The sequence below is a fragment of the Acartia tonsa genome, chromosome 4 (genome assembly GCF_053477335.1).
Source record: "Acartia tonsa isolate MP-2025a chromosome 4, ASM5347733v1, whole genome shotgun sequence".
NCBI lineage: Eukaryota > Metazoa > Arthropoda > Copepoda > Calanoida > Acartiidae > Acartia > Acartia tonsa.
In genome coordinates, this window is record NC_137263.1 from 29797153 (window position 1) to 29823875 (window position 26723).

General features: G+C 31.0%; 5 protein-coding genes and 1 long non-coding RNA gene across 8 annotated transcripts in view; all 6 read left to right on the forward strand.

Moving 5' to 3' along the window:
• Positions 1 to 5238, forward strand: part of LOC145316722 (guanine nucleotide-binding protein subunit gamma-1-like) — a 116387-nt gene extending 111149 nt beyond the window's left edge. Inside the window, exons 2-5 of the mRNA XM_080157433.1 lie at positions 1405 to 1511; positions 2369 to 2476; positions 4045 to 4121; positions 4557 to 5238. Coding sequence (XP_080013559.1) covers positions 1413 to 1511; positions 2369 to 2473 — 204 coding nt within the window. The 5' untranslated portion in view covers positions 1405 to 1412 and the 3' untranslated portion in view covers positions 2474 to 2476; positions 4045 to 4121; positions 4557 to 5238. The remainder of the gene's footprint in view (positions 1 to 1404; positions 1512 to 2368; positions 2477 to 4044; positions 4122 to 4556) is intronic.
• LOC145316721 (anaphase-promoting complex subunit 15B-like) lies at positions 5228 to 8704 on the forward strand. The gene is made up of 5 exons (XM_080157432.1): positions 5228 to 5373; positions 6831 to 6882; positions 7342 to 7431; positions 7849 to 7914; positions 8563 to 8704. The coding sequence occupies exons 1-5, from the start codon at positions 5294 to 5296 to the stop codon at positions 8581 to 8583; spliced, it is 309 nt and encodes a 102-aa protein (XP_080013558.1). The 5' UTR covers positions 5228 to 5293; the 3' UTR covers positions 8584 to 8704.
• LOC145316705 (activin receptor type-2A-like) lies at positions 8666 to 15318 on the forward strand. Its single transcript, XM_080157408.1, has 7 exons — positions 8666 to 8805; positions 9036 to 9203; positions 9782 to 10107; positions 12620 to 13358; positions 13492 to 13555; positions 14375 to 14487; positions 14973 to 15318. The coding sequence occupies exons 1-7, from the start codon at positions 8686 to 8688 to the stop codon at positions 15105 to 15107; spliced, it is 1665 nt and encodes a 554-aa protein (XP_080013534.1). The 5' UTR covers positions 8666 to 8685; the 3' UTR covers positions 15108 to 15318.
• Positions 15319 to 15377: 59 nt separating this feature from the next.
• LOC145316723 (uncharacterized) lies at positions 15378 to 15907 on the forward strand. Its single transcript, XR_013878660.1, has 2 exons — positions 15378 to 15710; positions 15843 to 15907. It is a non-coding gene; the product is annotated as an uncharacterized LOC145316723 (long non-coding RNA).
• A 949-nt stretch (positions 15908 to 16856) lies between these two features.
• On the forward strand, positions 16857 to 20618 carry Gdap1 (ganglioside induced differentiation associated protein 1). Its single transcript, XM_080157417.1, has 7 exons — positions 16857 to 16988; positions 17621 to 17754; positions 17989 to 18085; positions 18197 to 18366; positions 18491 to 18619; positions 19224 to 19314; positions 19669 to 20618. The coding sequence occupies exons 1-7, from the start codon at positions 16867 to 16869 to the stop codon at positions 19835 to 19837; spliced, it is 912 nt and encodes a 303-aa protein (XP_080013543.1). The 5' UTR covers positions 16857 to 16866; the 3' UTR covers positions 19838 to 20618.
• Positions 20619 to 20620: 2 nt separating this feature from the next.
• On the forward strand, positions 20621 to 26630 carry LOC145316715 (uncharacterized). 3 transcript variants are annotated; one of them, XM_080157424.1, is made up of 7 exons: positions 20621 to 20688; positions 21239 to 21338; positions 23588 to 23644; positions 23968 to 24018; positions 24427 to 24572; positions 25535 to 26276; positions 26584 to 26630. In XM_080157424.1, the coding sequence occupies exons 1-6, from the start codon at positions 20631 to 20633 to the stop codon at positions 25831 to 25833; spliced, it is 711 nt and encodes a 236-aa protein (XP_080013550.1). In that variant the 5' UTR covers positions 20621 to 20630; the 3' UTR covers positions 25834 to 26276; positions 26584 to 26630. The 3 variants fall into 3 exon arrangements, with proteins under 3 accessions (XP_080013550.1, XP_080013552.1, XP_080013551.1); XM_080157426.1 differs by lacking the exon at positions 23968 to 24018; XM_080157425.1 differs by lacking the exons at positions 23968 to 24018; positions 26584 to 26630 and having other exon boundaries at positions 25535 to 26518.
• Positions 26631 to 26723: the final 93 nt, after the last annotated feature.

A 26723-nucleotide genomic window follows, 5' to 3' on the forward strand; every position in this document is an offset into this window, starting at 1 on the left:
AACAACTACGTATTTCGCACATATTTGCTAAATCCCTTGTACATAAATCTCCCCCTACTCCCATTTTCGTCGTACTTTTCCAAATAATTTGTCCCTCTCTGATAATATATTTTTAGATGAATAATTCTCTTCCTCTTTGTGTTAGAAATTCCCTCTATTTTGATGTAAAAAATGCCCATTGAGATAGTCTTATAAATATGTTGTGGTTATTATGTACAACCTAGCTGCGGATTTACAGTTGTCCGTTGTTTTTAATTATAAGCAAATTCGTGGATTATCTCTATGAAACCCACATTACTGATTTTCCATAATAAGAGAAAGAAAGTAATCCGTAGCTATGTCCGTACACGCACCACACACACACACACTCATACTCTGTCTGCTGTTAGCCTTCCCTTCTATTTCCTTTCTCCGTTATATATTCGTCGCCCCCTCCTTTCCCTTTGCTTTATTGAAGAGTGGCGCCCGACATTTTATACTATTTACAATAATAAACTTGTGAATCTCTCTTCTCTCTCTCTCTCTCTCTCTCTCTACCTGCCTCCCTTCTTCATAAAACTTATGAATATATTATACATATACAGATAAAAACATATTCATCATAAAGTCCATTTTTTTCATCTTAGAGCTGTTGCTCTTAGTTTTGTAAATGTGGATTATTGATTTTTTTTTCATCTCTGTGAGACATGAGGACAATTTTGATATTCATGGGGGAAAGCAGTTTCATTTGTTATTATATCTTTTTATATTTACTTTCTTAATTGATTATTAGTTAGTAATAAAATAAAAATTTAGATCAAGCCGTTGTCATGGCATTTCTCTTTTTTATTACCTTCTCTTTAATTTTTCTCTGCATTATATTAAATTTTGGAACATTTGTATGAAATCAAATTCGGTTAATCTTATATAATCCGAAAGGGATTAATTTTTTTTCATTTATTTAACAAATATCTACACAAATTTAGACTAATAAGATTTGGTCTAAATTGTCTTATTTTGATGAACATTGCATAAAATTATGGAATAAGTTATTTAAGATATTTAAATAAATTTAACATGCTTTTTTCTAATGTTTTACAATTTGCATCTTTTTGATTTCCTACATTTTACTGAATAACTCTGATTTATGTAAAGATCCCGTTACTCAAAGTATTATAGAAAACAAAATTCGGAATTATTGTTTTAGTCCAAAAATTTCTGTGTAATTTTTAAAAATTTCAAAGCGTTTTAAGTTAGAAAGTAGATGATATAAAGAAGGATAAATTGCGGCAGTTTGTTGATATGGTTATTTTATACGAAAAGTTTCTTCCAAAATAGCCAGAGATAGAAAGTTTGTAATGTTTATTTACACATTGTTTTCATACAGGCCATACAAATAAACCCCAACTGAATTGTGACAATTTCAGACAAAAATGTCGAACATTCAGCAGCAGAGAGAGGTGGTGGAGCAGCTGAGAAGAGAGGCGAGCATCAAGAGAATCTCTGTGTCACAGGCCATCGAGGACATCAAGGTATACAATTTTTATCATTATACCTATAACAAAGAACATACAAAATTCTTACCCACTTACCTATCAAATTGTATCAGAATATAACAGAATGTTACGTATTCTTTTACTTTTTAATGTCAGCTTGCTGCCATATTACATTAACAAACGAGTTGACTAGGTACTACTTTAAGTTTATAACCAAAAATTAAAACAATTTTATTGTATAATTGGAGTTTTTCTGACCTAAAATTAATAATTTTCTAAAAACTCGCATATTTCCTTTATCAACTAAAGTACCTATATATTAGTCTTGTTTTAAAAATAATAGTGTAAAATTGTGATGCCTTCATGTTTTTTAATTCCAAATACATTTAATTTGATAGAATGTATATATAAAAGAAACCCATAATATTCCTAGAGTAGTAAACAAATTAAGTACCATCTCCATACATATTGAGGCTATTTAGTAATAAGTATTGTTTGAATGTTTTTATATCAAATAAAAAATTAAGGGATACTTTTATGTAAAGGATTTAGCTAAGAATTAGTGTTACCAGTATTATTTTCTTGTTGGAATATAACAACAAAGAATTAAAATTTTTTCTTGTAAACTGACTTTAGGTTTAGGTTAAATTCTTGTTATGTACCTATGCAACTAAAATATATCTACGTAGTGTTTATTAAATCAGCATTTGTCTTTTAACCAAGTTGTAACTTTGTTAAGATATATATTTCTTGATTAAAGATAAATAAAAATCTCATTTAATCTCTCATAGAACTATCCCTTTTGTAATGAAGTAAAACAATAAAACATATGAATTACTGTTGATGATATTGTAATTACTGTATGCCAAGTGTAACTTAATTTTACCTGACAGAAATTTATCCTGGAGAAAGAGTGCGAAGATTACCTGATGATAGGCTTCTCCAGCGAGAGGGCAAATCCCTTTAGGGAGAAGTCATGGTCTTGTCAGATTATTTAAAGGGTTTGTTCAATTCATTTTGGAATGATTAGAATTGATGTCTATTTGTTATATAATTAAGATAGTTGGAATTCTGTAATTTTTATCGATCATCAAAAAGGCTTTTCTACCCCACATACCTATTCATTTCTTATTTTCTCTGGAGATCAAAAACTCAATAGGTACCTACATGTAAAATGCTCCATAACTTACCTAAATGTTACATAAGTTGAAGATTTTACAAAAATAATTCATTTGGTCTTATCCTACAAATCACAATTGAAATCCACCTATCTTATAAATCGTTTTCTTTGTTTCAATCTTTAATTTCTTAAATTCTTTTTTGTTCATTTTATTTTAAGCATGCTCAATTTAATTTTTTTAGTTGTTGTTAGTTCCTACCATTTAATTTTTTAAGTAAGTAGATTTTAAGTTGAAGAATATTTTAAAAATATATGATTGTTAGTTCATGATTTAATTGATAAAAATTAATTATTTTAATTATCTTTTATACCTAGTAGGTATTGTTAGAATATAAAAGATGTAAAAAAAGCCTGAATATCAATTATAAGATCTTTTATCTATAAATTTGATTTTTAATTTAATTGCTTTATTGTTCTTTTCACTTTTGTTAAAGATAGAAAAAGCTACCCAACCCAGAACTTTGTGAATTGGGCTTAAAGAGAATATTGTATCTCAACTGAAGCTGTTCTGCCTCTATCTTTTCCGACTGTTAAAAATTATTGTTTAGACGAAATTGCTTGTTTTTCTATATATTACACTGGCGGCTTCTCCCCTAGATGCCTTTAAAGTTACTTGATGGAAGGGTGGAGGTTAAGTTAAACCTCCACCTTTTATTTTAGTTTTAAAAAGTTAAGTGATTTTTTTTTTGGGGGGGGGGTGGGAGGGGGTGGTATTTATTTCCATGGGTGATTTTTTTCTCTTGAAAGGGTTGATGTACCCTTCTCCAAAATAGCTATGAACTTTCTCTGGACCTGCAAGAAGCTACGTTGTTATGGAGAGCCATATTGGTAAAGCGGTTAGCGAGATCTTGGCAATTGACAGACAGAAAGACATCCTTTATTTTATTTTTACGTAAGGATGTAATATATTTAATGAAATATTACAACTTTATGAGTAAATGAATAGTCATTATGAATAGCAGAATAAGGAACTGTCACAATTGGGTTAGCGGAATAGTTTGAGATAAATAGTTTTTTTTCATGAGGGTTTATTTTCTAGTCCTGATTAAAATGTAAGTATGAATGTATTGTTTTGCATCGAGTGTTTTACTGCATGATAGTATTTTGCAATATTAATATGAAAAAAAACTTAAATTCAAAGCCTATTAATTATATTTTAAATTTCCGCGATTTTTCCGAGTTTATTCGGAGATTTTGCAACATTTCAATGAATTTTGCATTGCGTCGATGATTAACTATTCCAAAAATTTAGATATCTAAATATTGCATCTTAAATCTTTTTTTTTGCACAAAGATTTTTATTTTCATTGGGATTTCAATGTCAATAATAATTTAGAGTATTCAATGTGTATAAAATGATTATTATTAAAGAATACAATTCTTTGTTAGAAGTATGTGTTAGAGCAAGAAGGAGAAGATTGCCTTGTCCACGGATTCCAGGGCAGAAATCATTCAAATCCATTTAGGTATGTTTTTTGTTCACAGTACTAAGCATTTTTATTTTCGATTGTTCCATTTTATGAATGCAGTAAGTTGATTATTGTTACAAATTGGTGTGAAGCTTGAAGGTTGGAAAAAACCCTCTCGTATAAATACTGTTATATTTATAGTTTTTCTTAATGTTGAAAAGAAAGAAAACTGAAAAGGTCCGTAAATTGGATTAGTCTTATAGGCTTAAATATTTTTTATTAACGCAATCCTAGGTGCCAAAGGTCTTTATTAAGGTTTGAATAATATAAAAACAAAATTTATTTTATCAAGGTATAACCAATAAGCAAAATAAATCAGAAAATCATTGCGTTGTCTATTTGTTAAAATCCGGAAGAAAAACACTTGTTTGCTACAGCTATTTCTTTACGTAGAGGTATTAAAATAATACTAAAACAATTCTTTTTTTTCAGAGAAAAGTCCAGCTGCGCCGTTTTGTGACGGTTTTCCCTAAGAACCTCTCTCCATTTAATCCTTATTCCTGTTACCCTAACTGCCAACATACTCCGCCATCCTTCCGCTTTTGGTTGGCTGGTCATCAACAACGTGAGACAAGTTTTCCGGTTAGCCCGCCGACATCTGCCTCTGTGGATAAAGCGATCTCTTTCTTTATGATGATTCTAGCCAACATTTATATTATATTATTATAATTTAACATACAATTAATATACAGATACTAATCTTGTATGGAATCTTATGACAAATTGTATTAACAAATTGTAATTGTTATTCATATACTAGTGTGTTTCAAGTATTATATATATTTAATGAAGACTTATTTTATTGTCTTTAAAAATTGTAATTTTGTATATGTTTTTCTTTCTATCGATGTTCTTTATAGTTAAATTAATACATAATAGTTAGGTACCTCAATACTTGATAGTATTTACATTATACACTCATTACAGCACCTCAAATATTCACAAATTTTTCTATTTTCTAAATTTTGTAACATTTTTCATTAATAAATATGAAATACAACTCAAAAATAATGCTAATTCCTCCAGTAATATTTTTATAAAGATTTTCTCTTAATTGTAAAAAAATAGGTTTTTAAAACTAAACAACTAACACGTGTTGTATTCTTTTTTCAGATATTTTATGGTACACTTCTTGATGTAAGTTGGTAACTAGTGATATAGATGTTGAAATGTCCTGGAGTACAAGTACATTGCTGACCCCCTCACTCTTGCCAAGAATCACAGATCCACTTTGGTTTGGAGTTGATAGGTAATTGCACATTATTTTATCCTAAAAAATGGAAGTAGCTTGAGTTTTTTAGCGGGGTTAGTAGTAGTTGGGTACATATTTTGGTATATTGTATGTTCTAAAAATGTTTATTTTAGTTAAACTAAACATTTTAAAATACTTTCAAGTATACATCTCCTGTTTCTCTGAAATTTGCAAAGGAAAGCCACCCCCCCCCCCCCCCCAACCTACTTCAAATACATTCTTTTGTCTTATATAGCTAGGAAAAAGTAGAGGGAAGATATTTAATTTTAGCTTCACTTCCTAACAGCCGTCTATGTTCGTGACGGATGCACATGCCTAAAAAGTTTTGATTTGTATGTCACCACTATTGTGTTGATGTTATTAGGCGCCAATATACTGATTATATCAACAGAAATAATTAGACTAGGCACAGATAGGATCTAATATGTTATGTACGCACTCAAAATGATGTCATTGTTAGCATATTCAAATAAGGGTGTTTTTAATTATATACTCTATAAAGCTATCATATTTACTTTCTTAGTGAGATACCAACACTAAAAAGAAACTAAGTTTATTGTAGTCCGGCCTAAAATCAACGTTATTAAAGATACCAAAGTCACTTTCACATTTTATATGTATGAATTTAGAAGAGTTTGATAACACTGAACAGTTTCATCTGAATTCAAACCAACCAAATTGCGCCTAGAAGTTGTACCCAAGCCTCTAGCCTCTGTGGGAACACAAATTTTCTGTTTCGCAATGAATTATTGCGAATTATTTGTTTAAAAAGTTTTGCTTTTACTTCACTTTTGATCAATATAAAACAAGATTTTCTGAACCTTTCTTTTTTTCATTAAAGTACTATTCGGTTGTTTGTGCTGTAATGATTGTAATGTATTGATTCAAAATAATTTTAATTAATAGTTTTTTTAACCACCTTGCATTAATAGTAAAAGTAGAATGAGTCAGAGATTTTACTATTAGAGCATCATCATTGCAGTTATAGCTTGACTTGTCACTATATAAGGTCAAACTATGGGATCATAGATAACTCTGAAGAGGATGTTTAATTAAGTGCATTATATTGGTTTAAAAAGTGCCAAATAGGATAAAAATCAAATGTTTGTAAAAAATGATGGGTTTTTGTTTTAAATTCATTTAACAGAGCTTATATCGAAAGATTTGTAACTAATTTAACAGTAAGTGTCATTTAAATACATTAGTGAAATGTACCTACTTTCAAATAATTGACCTAAGAAAAAGCCGATGTTTCAGACCGCAAAAGACAGAATTTAATACAGTTGTCTATTGTGGGAAAATATGAGTTCATCTGTCACTAAAACACCCATCTACAATAATTTTGTACAAGATAATTGCATGGAAAAGTAAACTATAAGTTATACTTTAATGAAACATATGATTTTCCCAAGAAAAAAAGATTTATGTATTTATTGCAGATTATTTTTTTTCAGACCAATTGATGAAGAAGCAATAATTGTGAAAGAAGAGAATGATCATGCCCAGGTTTCACATTTTCTTTTTCTCTCATTCATTTAGAAAATGGACAAAATATTTAAATGCGAGTTTTATGAATTTCATTTGAAGATGATTAATCCACATATTTTTTCTTGTTGAAAATAAACCTAACTAAATTTATAAGTCATAGATAGGTATTTTAGAAAGAAGTTTCTACCAAGTAGTATTAAATTAAGCAACACTTGAAAAACATATTCTTGTCATATCGGCAATTTAAACGTGTATCTTATCTTCACAAATTTAACAAACTGTCGAAGTCTTAAGCATTAAACTTTTTAAAAAGCGAAGCTACTCTATAATTCACTGTCTGTCCTTCAGTCCCTAACTCTATGGGGGGAAATATCATTTTCTTGGCTTCTCTTTGAATCACACCATCCACCTACGATTTTTGTATGCTTTGCTACTTATGGATGTTATCTTCCTTGTTGTTATTGTATTTATTTTCAGCACATGATCCTGGTGTCCCGTCGAGGCAAAGATATAACTCCCATTGGTAAAACCAGCGCTGAAACATTCAACGAACCAGAGGAAGAGGAGGTAATAACGCAGCTTAATTGACAGTCCACTTCTTTTTATATCTAATGAAGCCATAAAAAGCCCTACTTGACATCCCTTTGGATCAAACAGAATTTTTTTCCTTTTCTCAGAAAAGTAGAGTGTCGAGGGAAAATATAAAAGAGCTTTTAAAAAGAATTAGTTTGTCTCAAATAATTCACAATTGTATAATTTGGCGAGAAAAGGCAAACAAAAAAATCGGCAAGAAACAGCGGTTTTTAGTTGGAGCAGAGGTTCCACTTTAATGGTTGTTCCATGTTGTACTACATTAAAGCAATTGCCTTGCCTTATTTCAGCGCTGTAACTATTTGTTGGATGAGTTCCTTTGAAATTAAGGCACATCCGCCACGCAACTCCCCTTTGCGGAATAATGGAAAATCTAGAACCCTGATTATTTAGGACGAGGACGAGGATAGTGAGAGTGATCACGAGGATGAAGATGATGAGGATATTAATCTAGAAGCTCAGGAACATATACTTAATAAGCTTCCACTTTTGTATTCATGATCAAAATTTAGCTTAGACCATTCCAGAGCAAAGAAAATTTTAAAAACATTAAATTCCATTTACAAGCATGATAAACTACAAGGAAATGTTGGAAAGAATTTCTTATTTAAACTATAAAGATTTTTGGATAAGGAAACTGTAATAGAGATAATGTTTGTCTCTTCGATTGTAGTTTTTAGTGCGAAGCTACTCTAAAATTCACTTTGTCCGTCAGTCAGTCAGTCCGAGATTTTCTCGGCTCCTATACAAGATAGTCAGCTGAAATTTTTGTGAAGATTTCTATGGCATATGCCCATCTAATCTATACATTGTTTTGTCCATCTGTCTGTTATTTAGGGTGCTAGATCGATTCCTAGATTTTTAAGTTTTAGTGATTTTGAAGGTTGCGTGATTTTAATTGTTTCTTGTTTTACCTATTTTATCTTGTTAAATGTTTATTGTATGACACTGCTTTATATTAATTTTTTTCTCTTTATCCATTCATAATTTTTGAGCTTCGCTACTTATGAATGTTTTCATCCTTGTTTTTAAAAAGGAACAAAATGTCCCTGAAATATGGGTAGGTATTTAATTGCAAAAATATCTAAGCTTATTAAGTATTTGCTACAGGATAACAATCAAAATTAAACAAACTTTGAAGATCATCTGATGCTATATAAACAGATAATAATCTAATTCATAAGTGACAATAAAACATTTAATTATAAAAAGAACTTATATTTAATTTAAATGATGAAGATCAATGTGAAAAGAGTTGTTATAAACCTATTGGTTGTCTGTTCACTAGTTGATTGTAAAGTTATAAATGATAATGTCAACTGTATGTTCTATGATCCTAGTTGTGCTAAGGTAAGCTACTTCTTATTTGGTCAGTCAGTATGTCAGTCTAAAAAATATAAAATTCTAATATATAAAAAAATGAGATTTTGTGATTTTTTATAAAATTCTTTATTGTGCTTCTCTATGTTGAGATGTTATCAATCGTGTTTATTTTTTAGTTGAGCAAAAAAATCCCGCCTGCTTTCCCCCCCAAAAAATAGATATGTTGAGCGGTATATTATTTATATATTTTTTTCTAGAAAAGTGACAACCACACAGATTGTTTTACCTCTCGCAATTGTTATGATGAGCCAGATGCAGACCCGTCACACGAGGTGTTCTGCTACACAGTGTGGCAGAATGGAACTGAACCTGACACATATATTATAAAGAACCAGGGGTGTATCACCAACCATGCTGGCACTCAGGTACATATTTTCTTATCTCGCCAGGGATGTAAGGGATTAGACACACGAAGAAAAAATATTATCTATTTGCTGAAAACTTTATATTTTTATTATGCATTTTGACTGTTTGTATTTTACAAAAAAAAAGAGGTTTAAATATTTTTTTATGTGTTAAAACCCTGTTTCCCTTTTTTTTACCATTTTTAAATCAAAGATCAATAATTTTAAGAATAAAACTTTGAAATGGAATTTTTTTGAATACTTATTTTAAATGATGAATAGATTACCTATCTACATGGTTTCATAATTATCTTCTTTCAAATTTTGTTGAGTTATTAAATTGAACTTATTCAAAAGTTTTGCAATTAAAACTGCTTCAGTTATGTGCTTTATTATCTAAAACTTAAAGAATTAACTTTTAATGAGTTCTATTGAAAATTTTAATGATTTTTATTATGTTCCCGTAACAATGTATATCAAATACACCGTTCATTATACTTGTTTCTAGCAAAATTCAGATTTTTAAACTATCCTATAAGTATAAGGAGTCAAGGACATAAAAAAAACAAGATAATGTTTCAAAGAATAACTATTTTTAGGACCATTGTCGAGAGCAGACGGAATGCGTTGAGGAAAGCCCGGGTAAAAACCACATGTTCTGCTGCTGTTCTGGCGACAACTGTAACAAGGACTTCCGCTGGGTACCAACTGTTCAGGTGACCAGCCCACCCAGTGTGCCCGCTCAACAACAGGTGTCCAGCCAATTCTACCTGCCACTGTACTCTGCTGTACCTGTGCTGGTCCTATTGGTTATTGGTCTGGCAGGAGCCTATATCTATAGACAGAAGAAGAGTGCACAGTTTAATTCATTATCCCAAAGTGAAGAATCTCCAGTTACTCCACCAAGCCCTACTTTTATTCACAAGTATTAATTTTATTTTACAGATGGTGATATTGATTTTTTCGCTTTCGACTTTTGTTGTATTGATATAATTCTTATCAGTAATTTAAGGTGTAACATCATTTGAATTTTCTAATATTATATAAATGGTGCATTATTTGCCAAATGTACCTACCACTTTTCTGCACTACCTCTACGATTTTGTTAATACTCTATACTTTGGTCCGTTGGGTGATTCAAGGATGCTGGATGGCCAAAAAAAAAGTTTCAGAGTCCCTGGATGTCTAGATATCTAGCTATCTATGAAGGTAGGTAACAAAAATTTAAAAAACACCCATTTTTTCACAATTTTAAAAATTAATTTTTTCATCAATCTTACATCCAACCTATACATTTTATACACCAAAATGATCGTTTATTCATGTAAAAAGCGCACATAATGCTATTTTGGCCAAAACTCTAATTTTACAGGGTGTCCAACAAAAAGTGTATTTTGGATATCTAGCGTAAAACCCAAAATACCTGTCCGAAAAAAATCATTTTTTTTTGGCTTAAATCCTGTGTTTTATCTGTGGGCATATGTGGTATATAACGATTCGGAGGACCCGGGACTATAAGGTTGTCAAATTTCATTTTGGAACACCCTGTAAATGTGATTTTTGTGTCTGTAGAGCTAAAACTTGGTCCAAATTGGCTATTTTTTTCAAATTACTCTAATATGTGTCTTAGTATGTTTGGCCATAGTGTTTTCTGACCAGATCAATATTTTCCTATTTTTTGGACACCCTGTATTTTCAAAAAAAGAGAAAAAAAAATTTTGTTTTTTTTTAAATTTTTTTCTATTTTTAAGTTACTTAAAACTGTCATCTAGATACAGATTTTGACTAATAACAATAATATTTGCCTATTTTACAAATTTTTACACTTTTGGGACACCCTGTGCATGTTTTTGAAAAATGATGGTTTTTGCCCATTTTTGGGAGGAAGGAGTCGTTTTAAGGCCATAGACTATTTCTTCATTTTTGTAGAACTTTTCAAGATACATCATTTGTTATTTATGCAAAAAGCGCAAAAACCGAACCGTTTTGCCGTTATTCACTGCCAAAGGCGGAATTTTTTACGTTTTTTGCCGTTCCCGAGGATTTAATGCGCATTTTAGGTAGGAAGACGTTGATTTTTCAAGATATCTGTGAAATACTTTTATTTAGGCATTTTATTTTACTTAATTTCATGTGAAGTAAAATTTTTTGTATATCCAACCGATTTTTGTCAAAAGGAATTTCAAATGCACATGATTTATGTTTCTTTTATTACTTATGTTATAGCAATTATTTATATTATATACACTTCATTTTCTTGTTTTAACAATTTAAATCCATCTCGACGATAAACTGTTAGCTGCACAAAAAATTTGACTATATGAATTTTAGAAAATTAAATTTCCTAAATAAAAGTATTTCAGAGTAATCTTGAAAAATCAACGTCTTCCTACCTAAAATGCGCATTAAATTCTCGGGAACGGCAAAAAACGTAAAAAATTCCGCCTTTGGCAGTGAATAACGGCAAAACGGTTCGGTTTTTGCGCTTTTTGCATAAATAACAAATAATGTATCTTGAAAAGTTCTACAAAAATGAAGAAATAGTCTATGGCCTTAAAACGACTCCTTCCTCCCAAAAATGGGCAAAAACCATCATTTTTCAAAAACATGCACAGGGTGTCCCAAAAGTGTAAAAATTTGTAAAATAGGCAAATATTATTGTTATTAGTCAAAATCTGTATCTAGATGACAGTTTTAAGTAACTTAAAAATAGAAAAAAATTTAAAAAAAAACAAAATTTTTTTTTCTCTTTTTTTGAAAATACAGGGTGTCCAAAAAATAGGAAAATATTGATCTGGTCAGAAAACACTATGGCCAAACATACTAAGACACATATTAGAGTAATTTGAAAAAAATAGCCAATTTGGACCAAGTTTTAGCTCTACAGACACAAAAATCACATTTACAGGGTGTTCCAAAATGAAATTTGACAACCTTATAGTCCCGGGTCCTCCGAATCGTTATATATCACATATGCCCACAGATAAAACACAGGATTTAAGCCAAAAAAAATGATTTTTTTCGGACAGGTATTTTGGGTATTACGCTAGATATCCAAAATACACTTTTTGTTGGACACCCTGTAAAATTAGAGTTTTGGCCAAAATAGCATTATGTGCGCTTTTTACATGAATAAACGATCATTTTGGTGTATAAAATGTTTAGGTTGGATGTAAGATTGATGAAAAAATTAATTTTTAAATTTGTGAAAAAATGGGTGTTTTTTAAATTTTTGTTACCTACCTTCATAGATAGCTAGATATCTAGACATCCAGGGACTCTGAAACTTTTTTTTGGCCATCCAGCATCCTTGAATCACCCAACGAACCAAAATATAGAGTATTAACAAAATCGGAGAGGTAGTGCAGAAAAGTGGTACATTTGGCAAATAATGCACCAAATATATTTTCTTCAAATCTTTAAAATCTTTCGTCTAGGTCCGTTCAACTGATCGAGATCAAAGCACGCGGTAGATTTGGTGCAGTTTGGAAGGGAATGGTCGGTGACGAAAAGGCCGCTATAAAAATATTTCCTCTCCAAGACAAACAATCCTGGTTCGCTGAGCAGGAGATCTACAACCTGCCACAGATGTCCCACGAGAATGTTCTAAAATTCATCGGTGTTGACAAGAGAGGTGACGGGCTGCAGATGGAGTTCTGGCTTATCACAGCCTTCCACGAGCAAGGATCCCTGTGCGACTTCCTGAAGCTGAACACTGTCAGTCTTGATGACTTGTGCAAGATCAGCCTGGGAATTGCCAGCGGCTTGACCCACTTGCACACTGAAATACCATGCCAGCGCGGATCTGGCATTAAACCTGCGATTGCCCATCGGGACTTTAAATCCAAGAATGTGCTGATAAGATCTGACGGAACAGCCTGCATTGGTGATTTTGGTCTGGCCCTGCAGTTCAAGCCAAACGAGATTGTAGGCGACACACACGGCCAGGTGGGAACTAGGCGGTACATGGCACCAGAAGTCCTGGAGGGTGCCATCAACTTCTCCAGAGATGCCTTCCTCAGGATTGACATGTACGCGTGCGGTTTGGTTCTATGGGAGGTTGCCACACGTTGCCGTGATATCGGAACTGTCACACCGTATAAGCTTCCATTTGAGGCAGAGGCAACTCAACATCCCACACTTGAAGAAATTTCAGATCTTGTTGTAAATCGAAAGGTATGTAACGCAAGTATTTAAAATAGGATAGGTAAAAAAATTTGAAATTTTAAAATTTTTCTCATCAAAACACGTCGCACTATCTTAAATTCAAATGATTAAATGATCAATTTCTCAATTGATATTTGTTTAGGTGAGACCAGAAATCAAAGAGGTGTGGAGAAAACATGAAGCACTTTCAATTTTATGTGAGACAAGTAAGTATGGGATCTTTATGAGATTAATAACAAAGTTTAAATTGATTTATTACCGATGTCCTTAAGTAAACAAACATACAATCAATATTAGCATTGCTTACAAAAAAGGGGTGGGGGGTTTAATGCAACCATCTCGTAATCAATGTATAAATGGCACTTAGAATTCGAATTTTGATCTGAAATTTTGCATGAGTATTCCTTGGTAGGTCTATTTTCCCTAAATCGAACAAAAAGTTGGAAAAGTAGCGGCTAACGGCTGGCGGCTCAGCTGTTTAGCCATTTGTTGGGTATTTTCAAGCGAAATCCATCATGAAACCTCTCTCCACATAATGCTCTTTTCCGCTCCTAAACGTTCTAGCCGGTAGTTGCTGGTACTAGAAATCGAAAAAAAGTTTTTTTTGTATCATTTCACATGATTTAAAGCAAAAATATGTTCCAAAAAGTTGATTTCTACGTAATTTATGACAGATTTGCCCTAAAAATAGCCAAAAATCGACTAAACGGCTGAGCCGTTAGCCGTTACTTTTTCAACTTTTTGTTCGATTTAGGGAAAATAGATCTACCAAGGATTACTCATGCAAAATTTCAGATCAAAATTCGAATTTTAAGTGCCATTTATACATTGATTACGAGATGGTTGCATTAACCCCCCCCCCCCCTTTCTTATCTAAAAGATCTTATAAATAAAATTCTGGATTAGAACTTTCTTTTTAATTGAATTAAAGTCGTTTATTTTCGATATTTATCCTTGTCAAATGTCTCTTTTTAAATACACCCTTACTTACCAGAATTCGTCATAAATATTATTTGATGTTTTAGTTGAAGAGTGTTGGGACCACGACGCAGAGGCAAGACTTAGTGCTTCTTGTGTGCTAGAGAGATTAATTCTTGTTAAATCTATCATCACAAGCATGGATGCTCTTAACGAAGAGGTAAAGTTATATAGATAGAAGTTTGGCTGCTCCGCAACTTAATACATACATTTATTATGGTAAAAAAAAATTGGGAAAGATTTTTATCTCTGATTTTTAAACTTTTTGAGGTATCTTGACTAGATTTTTATGCTTAAAAACTAAAATAGTCATTTCTATATTGATTCAAGAAAAAAAATATTTTGTAAGCAATCACAGGGATCTAAAGGAATACAACAATGGCCTATAAATGATGATACACAAAATTACCCCTTCTGTATATCACTATCACAATTAGTGTTTGAAACGTTTGGACACTCAACTTAATGAATGAATCAATCAATATTCATTTTAGGTCCCCAAAGTTTTGAAGCGAACGAATAAGAAACTTTTTTTTATAAAACTTTGGGGACTAGTATAATAAACAGCCCATTGTCCCCTCTCTCTCTCTCTTTCTCAGAAGCAACCCGCTCCCTTACTTTCCCACCTGACTTATATGTTTGCAGGATGAGACAAGACTGCTGACCCATGAGGCTTTGAACAACACAATTAACAGCCAGCTAACTCAACCTATGGTACCTCATATTATCATGCAAACCATCAACCACACAGATCATTACAACATCGATAATAGTTCATAAGTAGTTCTTTGTTGCAAATACTAAAGAAGGAAATAAGATTTATATAGCCAGTGAAAATCCATAAAAAGAAGAATGGACAAAAATGAATGACTTGTGTTTGAAAAAAATAAATCACATTACAATTATTTATGTTAGGTATTAAACATTTAATTTATTTGTTACATGTGATGTAATTTAAACAAATAAATACATATTTAATATTGTAAACATACATACATAAATATATTTACTAGAAGTGATTGAGTAATGGTCACTGTTTTGCTTTATAAAGCGTATGTTATATGTATGACATAATTTAGATTAAACTTGTTTCAATATGGGCTTAAAGTTTGTGTAAATGTTTTAAATACCTATTCAAATTTATTTTTTTCTTATACTAAATTTAAATTTTTTTATTGTTCTTATTTAAAATCCAATTAAGACCTCAATTTTTTTTTTACAAATTAAACTTAATTGCCTGTAAATTTCTACTATTCTGGTGAAAAAAGCTGTTTGAAAATTTTACAAAATCTAACAAAATGCTTTGCTTTTTGTCATCTTTCAAATTAAAGTGATAAAGTTTGGAAATATATATTTTTATATTAATAATAAGAAACAAAATTTGTTAAAAGCTTTTATAAGATTATTTGGGGAAATATTCTTTAATCATTTAAGAAAACAAGATTTAATACTTTTTTAATATGTACTTTTCCCCTTATAAACTTATGAATTGTTTTTTTTTCGGAATTGACAAAGTACCTACATTATTAAATGCTTAAATACATGAAATATTAAAGATAAATAAACAAAATTTTCTGTAATTGATTGACATTATTTTTATCTTGTTGGGGGTTGGAAGGGGCAAATTTGATTAGATCTCGTAATTGATTTTTAAGGCAATTTAAGAAATGAATTTAAAATAAAAATCAAGGACTGTGACATACATAAAAGCGAAGCAAAAAAAATTTGTAAAATAAAAAATGATCATTAACACTACAGTGACATACCTAACTTTTAATCGCGAAGGGATGTTGTACAGTAGCTTGAATTTAGCTTACCTAGTGTTTGAAAATGAAATAAAAATGCTTAAAAAGGAGGATATTTTATATGGTCGTTGTTTAAGCTTAATTGTGTCAAAAAATTCGACAAAAGTTCCATTTCAAATATCTAAAAGGGGTAGTTTCACGAAATTGAGCTTAATTTAGCTAGTTAATGGGTTAAACTATATTTATATGGGATAGAGTTGAAAGAATTTCAATTTTCTACCATGTAGTTCTGAAAATATCAAAACTTGAAAATCGTGGTAGAAAATTGAAATTCTTTCAAATATATGCATTATAAATGTAGTTTAACCAATTAACCAGGAAAAAAATGCGGTTCACTAGATTAAGTTTAAATGCCTTTCGTGAAACTACCCCAAAAATGAATAAAAGTGTAAAGACTGGTACATGAATCTTTGTTGAAGTTTGAAATTGATTTGATGACTTTAACATTTACATATTTACGTACTAAGTAATTTGCTACTTAAAAACCAATTCAACGTAATTGTAGAAAAGCATTGCCTTAAAATTGATTGTCAGATCTTATTTCAAATAACAAATCGTTTATCTCTTTGATTAAGGACTAACTTCAGCAATTTGAATTTCTTTACCCGACGGTTGTTACAGCTTTTTAGAATGATATTATATTCTAGAACATCACTAAACATACTTATTACTTAACCTAATGTACTAAAGTACCATCTCATATTATTACTATTTTTTTCAGAAATAAAGTAAAAATGTATAATTTATATGCACATCCTAACTCGTATTCGAGTTGGGTGGTGCAGATTTTGTTGAAAGAGTTAGAGGTTGAATATTATCTTCACAATGTTGACCTCTTTGTTGGGGACCAGTTTAAGTAAGCAGCATATTTAATCAAAGGGGGAGAGGCGAATGATGCACTTTTTTAACCAAACCTAAAACATTGAGGAACTCTATCAAAAAGAGCTACAGCACTGAAATTTGACATGACAGTTGCCCGAATACGATACAACGTGCACCTAAGAAGAAGCGGCGGCGGAACCGTTTTCTGCCTTTTTTTGTTTTCGTTCTAATCAAATTTCACAATTTGAATCATTAAAACTAATTTTAGATAAAAATTCCATATAAATTACCTATTGAAAATCGTTTAATTTGAAGAGAAAAAAGCAACAAGAGCAGAGAACGGTGGTTTTGACGGTTCCTCCGCCGTTTCTTTAAAATCCACAATACATTGTACCTTATTAAAGCAACTGCTATGCCAAATTCCAGTGCAATAAACACTTTTAATTCCTTAGTCTTTAAGATTACAAAAAGTGTCACATCCGCATCAATAGGTGTAATATTTTTAAAAGTACTCAAAAACTTAATTTTGAGGGAGGTAAAAGATAACATAGGTACATTCAATAGACCGTTAATGCTAGCAAATTGAAAACAAATATTTTGTTTAGATAAGTATAATTCCTCCTATATAGTATTATAAAACCTGAAGATAGCATATTTATACTTTAGGATGGAATTTCTTGCCGTGAACTCGCTTGGCACAGTACCTGTCCTTGTTACAGAGGATGGGAATAAAGAGATTGGAATAGTGAATGTAAGAAATTATCTTATGGAGAAATACGGAGATAAGCAAATATTCCGGGGTAAGTTTTCAAATTGCAGTCTTTCTTGCAAATGTCCTGTCCATTTATACTTTTATTTGCCATGTCCGTATATTCTAATTTGCATGCCGGTTCGTGTGGTAGGATCAGCTCGCGAAATTTGAAAAGGGATACCACCAAATACTAATTCTTGATTCCAGAAAGACGCTATTTTTTTTGGCTGATTTAAACATTTTGAATTGTTCTTCCTTTATATTTATTTCTATGTACGTTCAGATGCTTCGGAAACCTATTTGAGCAAACTTGACGAGGTTCCTATTGGATTCATTACTTATGGTCTGGCCTTCAATCAGGAGAGTACAAAAAGATTGAGGTAATTTATATTTTCTCTAGATTTAGTAACATTTAAGGTATTTAATTAAACAATTCTTGCATTTTTAACATTTGAACAAAATTCGGCATCTTTTTTAGTTTGGTATTTTAGATATCCCTTCCACGAACCTGATTTCATGGAGCAGTCACGAAAATATATTCTGGAGCGCGGGTCCAGACTTCAGGATGCTATCAACAGGTGTACAGATCCTGTGATAACAGAGGCACTCATACAGACAACAGAGAATCATTATTCTAATGCAGAACAATATTTAGACCAAGGTTCAAATATCATCAATATTTTAATAATTTTAAATTCGTTGGGTTTTTAAATGTTTAACCTTGAGAGCCAAACTGTTTTTCTTGAAATACTTCTCTGAATAAATTGTAAATGAATTTCTTTTAGATAAGTACAGTTCCGCCCTCTCAGCTGTGTCGTCCCTGTTGGATTATTTTGAATCTGACCTTGGCAAGGATACAAAACTTGGAATATGGTTGGGTGGAATACATCCCAATGTTGCAGATATTTTTCTAGGTAAGTAAATAAAACTAATTGAAGAGTATTCAACGTATCATCGTATTTTGATTTTGCTGCAGATAGGCCTAAAGAGAATGAATTTTTAGCCGCGTTGGGGGAAATTAAAATGAAGCAACTGACATTTTGTTTCACTGCTGCTACGGAAAGAGTGTTTCAACTATTTTTTTTTTATATTTTAGAATAAATTTTTTACGAATCAAACCAGTTAATCAGTTAATCGTAGAAAAGTCCAAATTAATGAATTTGTCAAAAAAAACTATTATTCGTATATCTGCAGGCAATACAAGTATCTATATACAAGACACTAACTATGTACTTTTAACAGTTATAAATCTATCTCAACCATAACATTTATAAATTAGTAACTACTGCTGCTTCATAACGAAATATATTTCAAAGAAAAAAATCTTCATTATCAATCGCATCTTTTAGTGAAGTGAATCAAGCAAGTATAGCTATGTATATAAATTAAGTTAGCCCTTATTATTTTGTCTGCCATTTCACTTGTACTTTACATAAATTGATGCAAATGTCTTAAAAATTATCAAATTAATATATGAAAATATTTTATAAACTAAAACTATCAACAACTTTAATATAGGAATGGTGTTGCATCGGTTATGGCAGTTAGGAATGGAGAACTCATTATTTAAAGAAGGTGTTCGGCCTCATCTTACTTTGTATTACGACAGGTAACATTTCTTAGAATTGAGGGGGGGGGGCAATCTATGTGGTAGTTAATAATTCTTTGTTCATGTATATAGGCAAATCATTATGATAAAAACTAAAAAGTTAGAAAATATTTCTATTCATTTTCAATAATTAAAAATGCCCGAAAACTAATTAACTTCGTAGCAAAAACCATTATTTTTTTTAATAATACGATTTTTATCTTAGATTTAAATTACATTTTATCTTATGGGTAATTTTTCCACGACGTTTATGAAATGCCCCCTTCCACCTTTTTTTTATCTATTACCTAGTATTCCCGAATTTTTTAAAAATTATTTTTTTATAACTATTTGCCAACAACTCATTTTATTAAGGATAAGGGAGCGGGCGAGCTTCAAAACTATAACAAAGTGGAACACAGAAACTTCAGAAAATGTGATAAAATCTGAAGAAGACGTGTTTGCAGAGAATGCAAAATGGAGTCTTGGAATTATGGCCGCCTTGGGTGGACTCTATCTTGGAAAAAAGTTTCTTAAAAAATAAATTAATATCTGCTGATGTTGTTTGTATCAGAATGAAATTGACGCGCAAAGTTATGACCACTTAGGTAATTTGAACAAATTTCGCCAATATCTAAAAAAACCTTTTAATGAAATAATGTATAATCATTCAATATTTTAAGGTTGTCTTCTTTTAAATAGGTATCTGGTATTTATATAGTTCATGAAATAATTTTGAATGAATTAAATATTTTCAATATATTGTGATATTTTTATTATAAGATGGATGTATTTATTAAGTGAAACTTTTCTACAGTTAGGATCGGGACATATTAGACATGTGTATTTTGATTCTTGATAGAAATCATCCCGTCGTTTTGCTTTTTTATTGGAGATTTATTGGAAAATAAGGCACAACGTCATCACTTAAAAAAACCTGTTACAATCAATTCTGTGACTGGTTTACATCAAATTTTTGTTCTAACACTCTAAACGAATTAAAACCTATTCGTTTGTACAACTTAATGTTTTGTTGAGCTTTACTTTTATGGATGTTTTCATCCTTGTTAAATTTAGCTTTTAATCTACTGTAATATTTAATTAAGTTATGTAAAATATTTTATTTTGTGTAAAAAAAATTTGATGAGTCAATTTTTTACTAATGCAATTAATATTTTTTGTACTAGTTTTAAATAAATATTGCATACGTTAGTGAATAGTGTTTGATAAACACAATTTATACCGATTATTAAATTTTTCTGTGATGTATTATTATGTGATAAAATTTTATTATAAAATATAAATAAAATACCAAAAATTTCAGATTTGATGTAAAGATGATAACATGGCTAGTCATAAGATTTATATTGTTAGTTTCAATATTTGAATTCTCAGGTGATTTTGTGAGCAATATTTTTCAAATTGATTATTGTATATCTGAAATTCTGTTTCTTCAAATAAGAAATACTCTAAACTGTAAAACTAACGCCTCCGCTTGCTGTTGGGATGGTATTGAGTTGGAATATAGGACATCAGTGTCATTTTAAAGACGTTAAAAATATTAAGAGTTGGGGGATCGCTTTGGCTCCAGAAAGGTGCAACTCATGCATATTGCATAGTTAAACTTTCAGATAAGGATTGTATATTCAAATGATTTGCATGCAGCTGGGATGGAGTGCCTCGGGACCTCTAAAATGGTCTGTCTCCACTTTGTAAATTAACAAGTATTCTGAATGTTTTGATGATGGTGATACAATTTTTGGCGTTTTATACAAAACAATTTTTATGGGCCAAGGCATTTCTGTAGCTCTTAATATTAACATATGTGCATTTGCATGATAAACCAGGAACCCTTTTTAACATCTACAGGTAAAACACGGACTTGTACTTGGATTCGAACCTATTACGATTTATTTAGATATTCCTAATGATATAATTGTATTAGTTTGTGAGCACTATTGTGGTAAAGATGGAGTGTTTGGAACAGAATGGAAAAACAAATGTGATGATGACGAGTATTATTGTTGTGGTGTCAGGGAGGAAAGGTAAAATATCTCTGTAAAAGCAATTTCCCTTATCAGCTCATTTTCAGGGATCTTAAGGGACAAGACAACGGACTATAAATTGATATACCTCCATAATGATGATAAACTAAACTATCTCTTCCGCATATTAAAAGTTTTTTAAGCTACTGAATAAGATAACGTGTTTATAAAACATTGGGTACCAGTGTAATTTAAAGTCCAATATCTCCTCCCTCCCTGGTTCGTTTTTTTTGCGCCTGTTGTTCAATGTAATATTTTATGGCAAATCATCCTTTTAGACCATTTTGTTGTTTCCTCGATCTGGACGGCTTCAATATAAACCCTGAACAACTTTATTATGCAATCTACATTTTCCTGGATATTATGTCTATGGTAGTCCATAAGTGTACAGCTTTACAGTATATTGTTTCTATTTGGTAAAGCAACACATATGATAAAGGAAAAAGATTCTTTTTAGAGTAAAATGCTTGTATATCAATCAAAATAAAATTTTTTAGAATTTTTACTGAACAACTTTATTATGCAAATGAAAAGAAAATTAATGGGAAAACGTTTATTTTGCACTTTTCTCCTCTTTTAAAGATTGATTATGATAAAATAACATTTTTAAAAGGGATTTGTGCATCAAATATTATGAAAAACAGTATAAGTTAGAAATTATTGATTTTTCTAAATAAGAAATATTTGGAAAAAAGAAATTTGATCCCTATCACTCAAGAGGACAGCTGCTGATCCCCAGTCTTATGGATGAAGCTAAATACATGTTAAAGATAAAAATTACCCTGAAAAGTATACAAAAACGTTTTTTGATGTTATTAAAAAATCTATTTTAAATCTTGATTTTGAGGACAATGGCCTTCAAGATGCTCCTACTGGTGGTGATGGTGAGCCAAATGTTATCAAAGTGCATGCCCATGATGAGAACTTATATATTGAACTATTGTCCAGTTTTTGTAGTCATAGCAGCCTCCAGTCAAGCAATATTAAAAAAAGAAAAAAATTGCAATTTTAATTGCTCCAAATCATAAGGTAAAAACTGTAGTTTTTATAAGATGGTTATATTTTGTGTCAGAAGGCACCATTGGAGGCTGCTATGACTACAAAAAATGGTACATAGTTTAATAGACAAGTTGTTGTAATGGGCATGTACTTAGATAACATTTTGCTCACCATCACACCCAAGAGGAGCATCTGAAAGGTAATCATCCTCAAAATCAAGATTTTGAAATGGATTTTTTTAATGCATTAAAAAACATTTTTGTATACTTTTAAGGGTAATTTTAATCAATAACATGTATTAAGCTACATTCATTAGACTGGGGGTCAGCAGCTGTCCTCTAAAGTGATAAGGGTCGAATTTCTTTTTTTACAATACTTCTATTTTAGAAAATTCCTTAATTTCTACCTTATACTGTTTTTCATAATATTTAATGCATAATTCCCTTAAAAAATTGTTATTTTAACAGAATCAATCTGTAAAAGAGGAGAAAAGTGCAAAATAAACGTTTTCCCATTGATTTTCTTTGGATTTGCATAATAAAGTTGTTCAGTAAAAAATCTAAAAATTTAGATTTTGATTGATATCTAAGCATTTTACTCTAAAAAGCATATTTTTCTTTCATCATATGTGTTGCTTTACCAAATGGAAACAATATACTGTAAAGCTGTACACTTATGAACTACCAAAGACAAAATATTCAGGAAAATGTAGATTGCATAATAAAGTTGTTCAGGGTTTAAGTATATTTTCAATAAACCCCGTTACTCTTTGCAAATCAAGTACCTAGTTTTTTTCTTCACTATCTCTAATAAAAAGATGGACATTGACAAAGAAAACTTCCGGTGAAAATTTATGATCTTGGAAGCAAATGAACCAATTAAGCTTTCAATTTTAGTAAAAGTACTTCTGGTCATGTCATTTTAATGTATTATCTTGGGGGACATTCCATTAAAAAAGATTCTTCAAACCATGACTTTTTTGGTAAAGAACTACCACTTAACATTAGACACAGTTTAAGTTATATAGTACTAGAGGCTACGCCCCTAGAGGCCTCCAGGGGCACTTGAGAAAATAGTCTAAATCCACCAATGGCTTTTATAATGCTTCCCTGAAAAGTGCATCCAATTAGGATCAGTATTTTCGAGTTCTTTAACTTGAGACTAAGAACCTTATTACTTTATAATATTAGGATTAGTCTAGGTACTTAGTTAGGTACCTATTGATTTATGTAGGGTTATTATTTTTAAAGGTGTTGCACATGGGATGAGTTTATAGATGAAAGTGGACTCGAAGATGCTACAGATTGGTAAGAATCTATAATTATCCGTTAATCAGGTTAATCAGGGATAGGTTAATGTACTATAATTTGATTTCCTCCTCGATAAGACTCCAGGATTCTTCATCTAAATTAAATATGTTAAAAACTTCAACTCATTTCCCCCCTGCTTATTTTGGCAACATTTTGGTCGTCTAAATTTTATTTCAATACTTTTACATTTGTTTTGTTTCATATTGTACAGTTGTCGACTAACTTTCTTTTTCGGTTTTCAAAGTTATTTTAAGGACCAAAAAAGTACAGTCTTCTGTAAATAGTTTCATTTTTTTTTTGATTGAAAACTAAACGCCCAGGTTGAATGAAATAGAAAAACTGCCAAGCCCTGAAGGATTTAGCGGGAAAAAGTAAGATTTATACAAGTAAAACAAACTTCTTCCCTAGAACTGTCTATTCCTTTAGCTCAGTTTGTATTTTAGTATTAGTTTATATTTTGTGTTGATAAACTGAATTATCTTTCTACTTTAACGCTCTTTGCATTATGATTGGTAGGTATTTGTTTAGTTTTAAATATATATTTGTATTGCACCTAAACATTAATTTATAGCTTCCTGTTCATTGGCTTAGAAAACCTAAAAAAAATTATTAGGTATCTAAATCTCATTTTGACCGCAATTTATCGTTATCTACTTATAAAGGCCTTATGAAATTTAAAAAATTACACCCTGAGTAGTTGCCTATCCCCTAATCTATAGGAGGCTATTAAGCTTCTGACAAAAAATATTACCACTATTATAGGATAAATTTAATTTCAGGATTGTAAAAATAATTGTTGGAATCATAGTTGGATCTATAGTACTTGGTATTGTGCTAATAGTTTGTTGTTGTTGTCTACCCTGCTGCTTCTTTGCGAAACGTCGTAAACGCAATGCTGGTGCTATTAGAGGACAACATATGACAGGTTAATATTCATTCATTTATAATTATAAGGACTATTTGTTGATAAGCTTTATTCTACTCTGAAGTTAATTATTCCTATGCTGTATCCTATCTATAAACCCAAGATAAAAAGCATCTTTGCTGCTAACAAATATCATTTGTGTTTTTAGTAGCGAAGCTACTCTATAATTCACTTTGTCCGTCCGTCAGTCCGTAACGCTATGGGGGAAATGGGATTTACTCAGCTCCTATAAAAGATAGAATGCTGAAATTTTTTGACAACATTCCCATTATTAAGGAGCACAATTAAGTATGAAACATCGATGGCGATAGGACCGCTTTTTTGCAGGTTTTAGGCTATTTTTGTATTTTTCACATTTTTCCCTATATCTTCAGTGTTTATGGTGCGATTTTCAAAATTTTTTCAGTTATAGATATATAAATTAAATTTCCAGTCGTTTCAAGAAAACAACTATGACGGTTAGACTGCCTTTAAGCAGGTTTTAGGCTATTTTTGTATTTTTCACATTTTTCTCCATATCTTTGGTGTTTATGGTACGATTTCCAAAATTTTTTCAGTTATACATATCAAAATAAAATTTCCTGTTGTTTAAAGAAAACAACCATGACGGTCAGACTTCCTTTTTGCAGGTTTTTGGCTATTTTTATATTTTTTACATTTTCCCCCATATCTTTGGTGTTTTGGTCCAATTTTAAAACATTTTTGGGATATCAGTATCAATATAATTTTTCCCATTGTTATGAGCATCTTTTATGTAATTTACTTTGACCGTCATCATTTACAAAATAAAACAGGGTTTCGTGTTTATTTTCTCCAATAAATCAATTAATAAATACACTTCAAATTTACTTGTACATATTACCATCCATGATTTTATTTTTTGTGCTTCGCTACTTATGGATGTTGTCATCCTTGTTTTATTATATTTAGATACTTTTTCGTACCTTTTACTTTTCATTTAGTTGTAACTCAGCAGGGCCCCAACAGCCAAGCTCTTCTTCCAAATCCCCATGTAAATTATCCACAACAACAGACTGTGCCTCAATCAGCTGTATCGTACCCGCCGCCGCCAGGTGGAGCGGGCACAGCTCCGCCCTATCCACCTGCAAACCAAGCAGCCTACCCGCCAGGTCCTTATTCTGGTGGGTATCCTGACCAGCCACCTCCATACTCAGGCCCGTCTGCTGGATATTCCAGTGCGCCACCCGCGGAACCCTACCCAACAAAACAGCCTCCTTATAATCCAAATGCTTTACCCTAAAAAGATATCGCACTACACAGCACAAATCAAATATTTTGTCAAATTTCTAAATCATATTTTTCACAAGGTACCAACTTACTCAGAGTCAAACTAAAACTATAAAAAAAATACTTTAGTAGTAGTACTTACCTACTTAGTTTTAAACAAAATTTTGTTAATTTATAATTTTTATAAGATAAATACTTTGGGACCATTGAAATTCCTTTTTTTTTTTAGCTTTGAAGAGTCTTTCAACATTATCTTAGTGTTATTATTAACTGATATAAATATTTACTTCGTTAATTTAATCCACATAAGTAAAAATATAATATCTTTTTTTGTATCTGTAAAATCAGTTTTTAAGTATGCATAGAATATTTATTCCCCAAAAATATTTAGTCCTTAAAATTGATGCATTATTAATTAATCCATAGAAAGTATTATTCGTGATAATAGTTTTAGTGGTGTATATTCTGCACAAAAAATTTTTTTATTTCGCTGCTGCAAATTTTTTTATTTTTTCCCCTCCTAGTTTTTTTTCGGCAAGGAAGGGGATAAAATGGAAAAATATTTTCAAAACTCTTCATTTTATTCATATTATCCCCCCTCAAACACATTCTTTTAGATTTTTTCACCAAAGAGGGGAGAAAAATGGAAAAAAAATGCTTTCATTTATCTTAATTTTTACATTTTTTCCCCCAACCACATATTTTTTATTCCCCCCCCCCCCCCTTAGCAGGGTCAATTTGCAGAATATACACCCCTGAATAGTTCTAAAATTGTTTAAGGGGGGGGGGGAAGTTCTGACACATTTGCGTAAACGGTGAGTATAGGCTTTATCTTTGGACTGAGAGGATAGGTTATTAGGGATAAAATCATTCTTATATGATGAATTTCCCCCAGATTTAAGA

Excerpts from the sequence above, each read along its gene's own strand:
- LOC145316705 (XM_080157408.1), top strand. The coding sequence starts at position 8,686 with ATGATGAAGATCAATGTGAAAAGAGTTGTTATAAACCTATTGGTTGTC. Across the intron at positions 8,806-9,035 it reads ATGATCCTAGTTGTGCTAAG|AAAAGTGACAACCACACAGA; the intron begins GTAAGCTACTTC and ends ATTTTTTTCTAG. Across the intron at positions 13,359-13,491 it reads ATCTTGTTGTAAATCGAAAG|GTGAGACCAGAAATCAAAGA; the intron begins GTATGTAACGCA and ends ATATTTGTTTAG.
- LOC145316721 (XM_080157432.1), top strand. The coding sequence starts at position 5,294 with ATGTCCTGGAGTACAAGTACATTGCTGACCCCCTCACTCTTGCCAAGA. Across the intron at positions 6,883-7,341 it reads AAGAGAATGATCATGCCCAG|CACATGATCCTGGTGTCCCG; the intron begins GTTTCACATTTT and ends ATTTATTTTCAG. Across the intron at positions 7,915-8,562 it reads AGGATATTAATCTAGAAGCT|CAGGATAACAATCAAAATTA; the intron begins CAGGAACATATA and ends AAGTATTTGCTA.
- LOC145316715 (XM_080157424.1), top strand. The coding sequence starts at position 20,631 with ATGATAACATGGCTAGTCATAAGATTTATATTGTTAGTTTCAATATTT. Across the intron at positions 23,645-23,967 it reads CTCGAAGATGCTACAGATTG|GTTGAATGAAATAGAAAAAC; the intron begins GTAAGAATCTAT and ends CTAAACGCCCAG. Across the intron at positions 24,019-24,426 it reads GAAGGATTTAGCGGGAAAAA|GATTGTAAAAATAATTGTTG; the intron begins GTAAGATTTATA and ends ATTTAATTTCAG.
- Gdap1 (XM_080157417.1), top strand. The coding sequence starts at position 16,867 with ATGTATAATTTATATGCACATCCTAACTCGTATTCGAGTTGGGTGGTG. Across the intron at positions 18,086-18,196 it reads GAGAGTACAAAAAGATTGAG|ATATCCCTTCCACGAACCTG; the intron begins GTAATTTATATT and ends TTGGTATTTTAG. Across the intron at positions 18,367-18,490 it reads AGAACAATATTTAGACCAAG|ATAAGTACAGTTCCGCCCTC; the intron begins GTTCAAATATCA and ends AATTTCTTTTAG.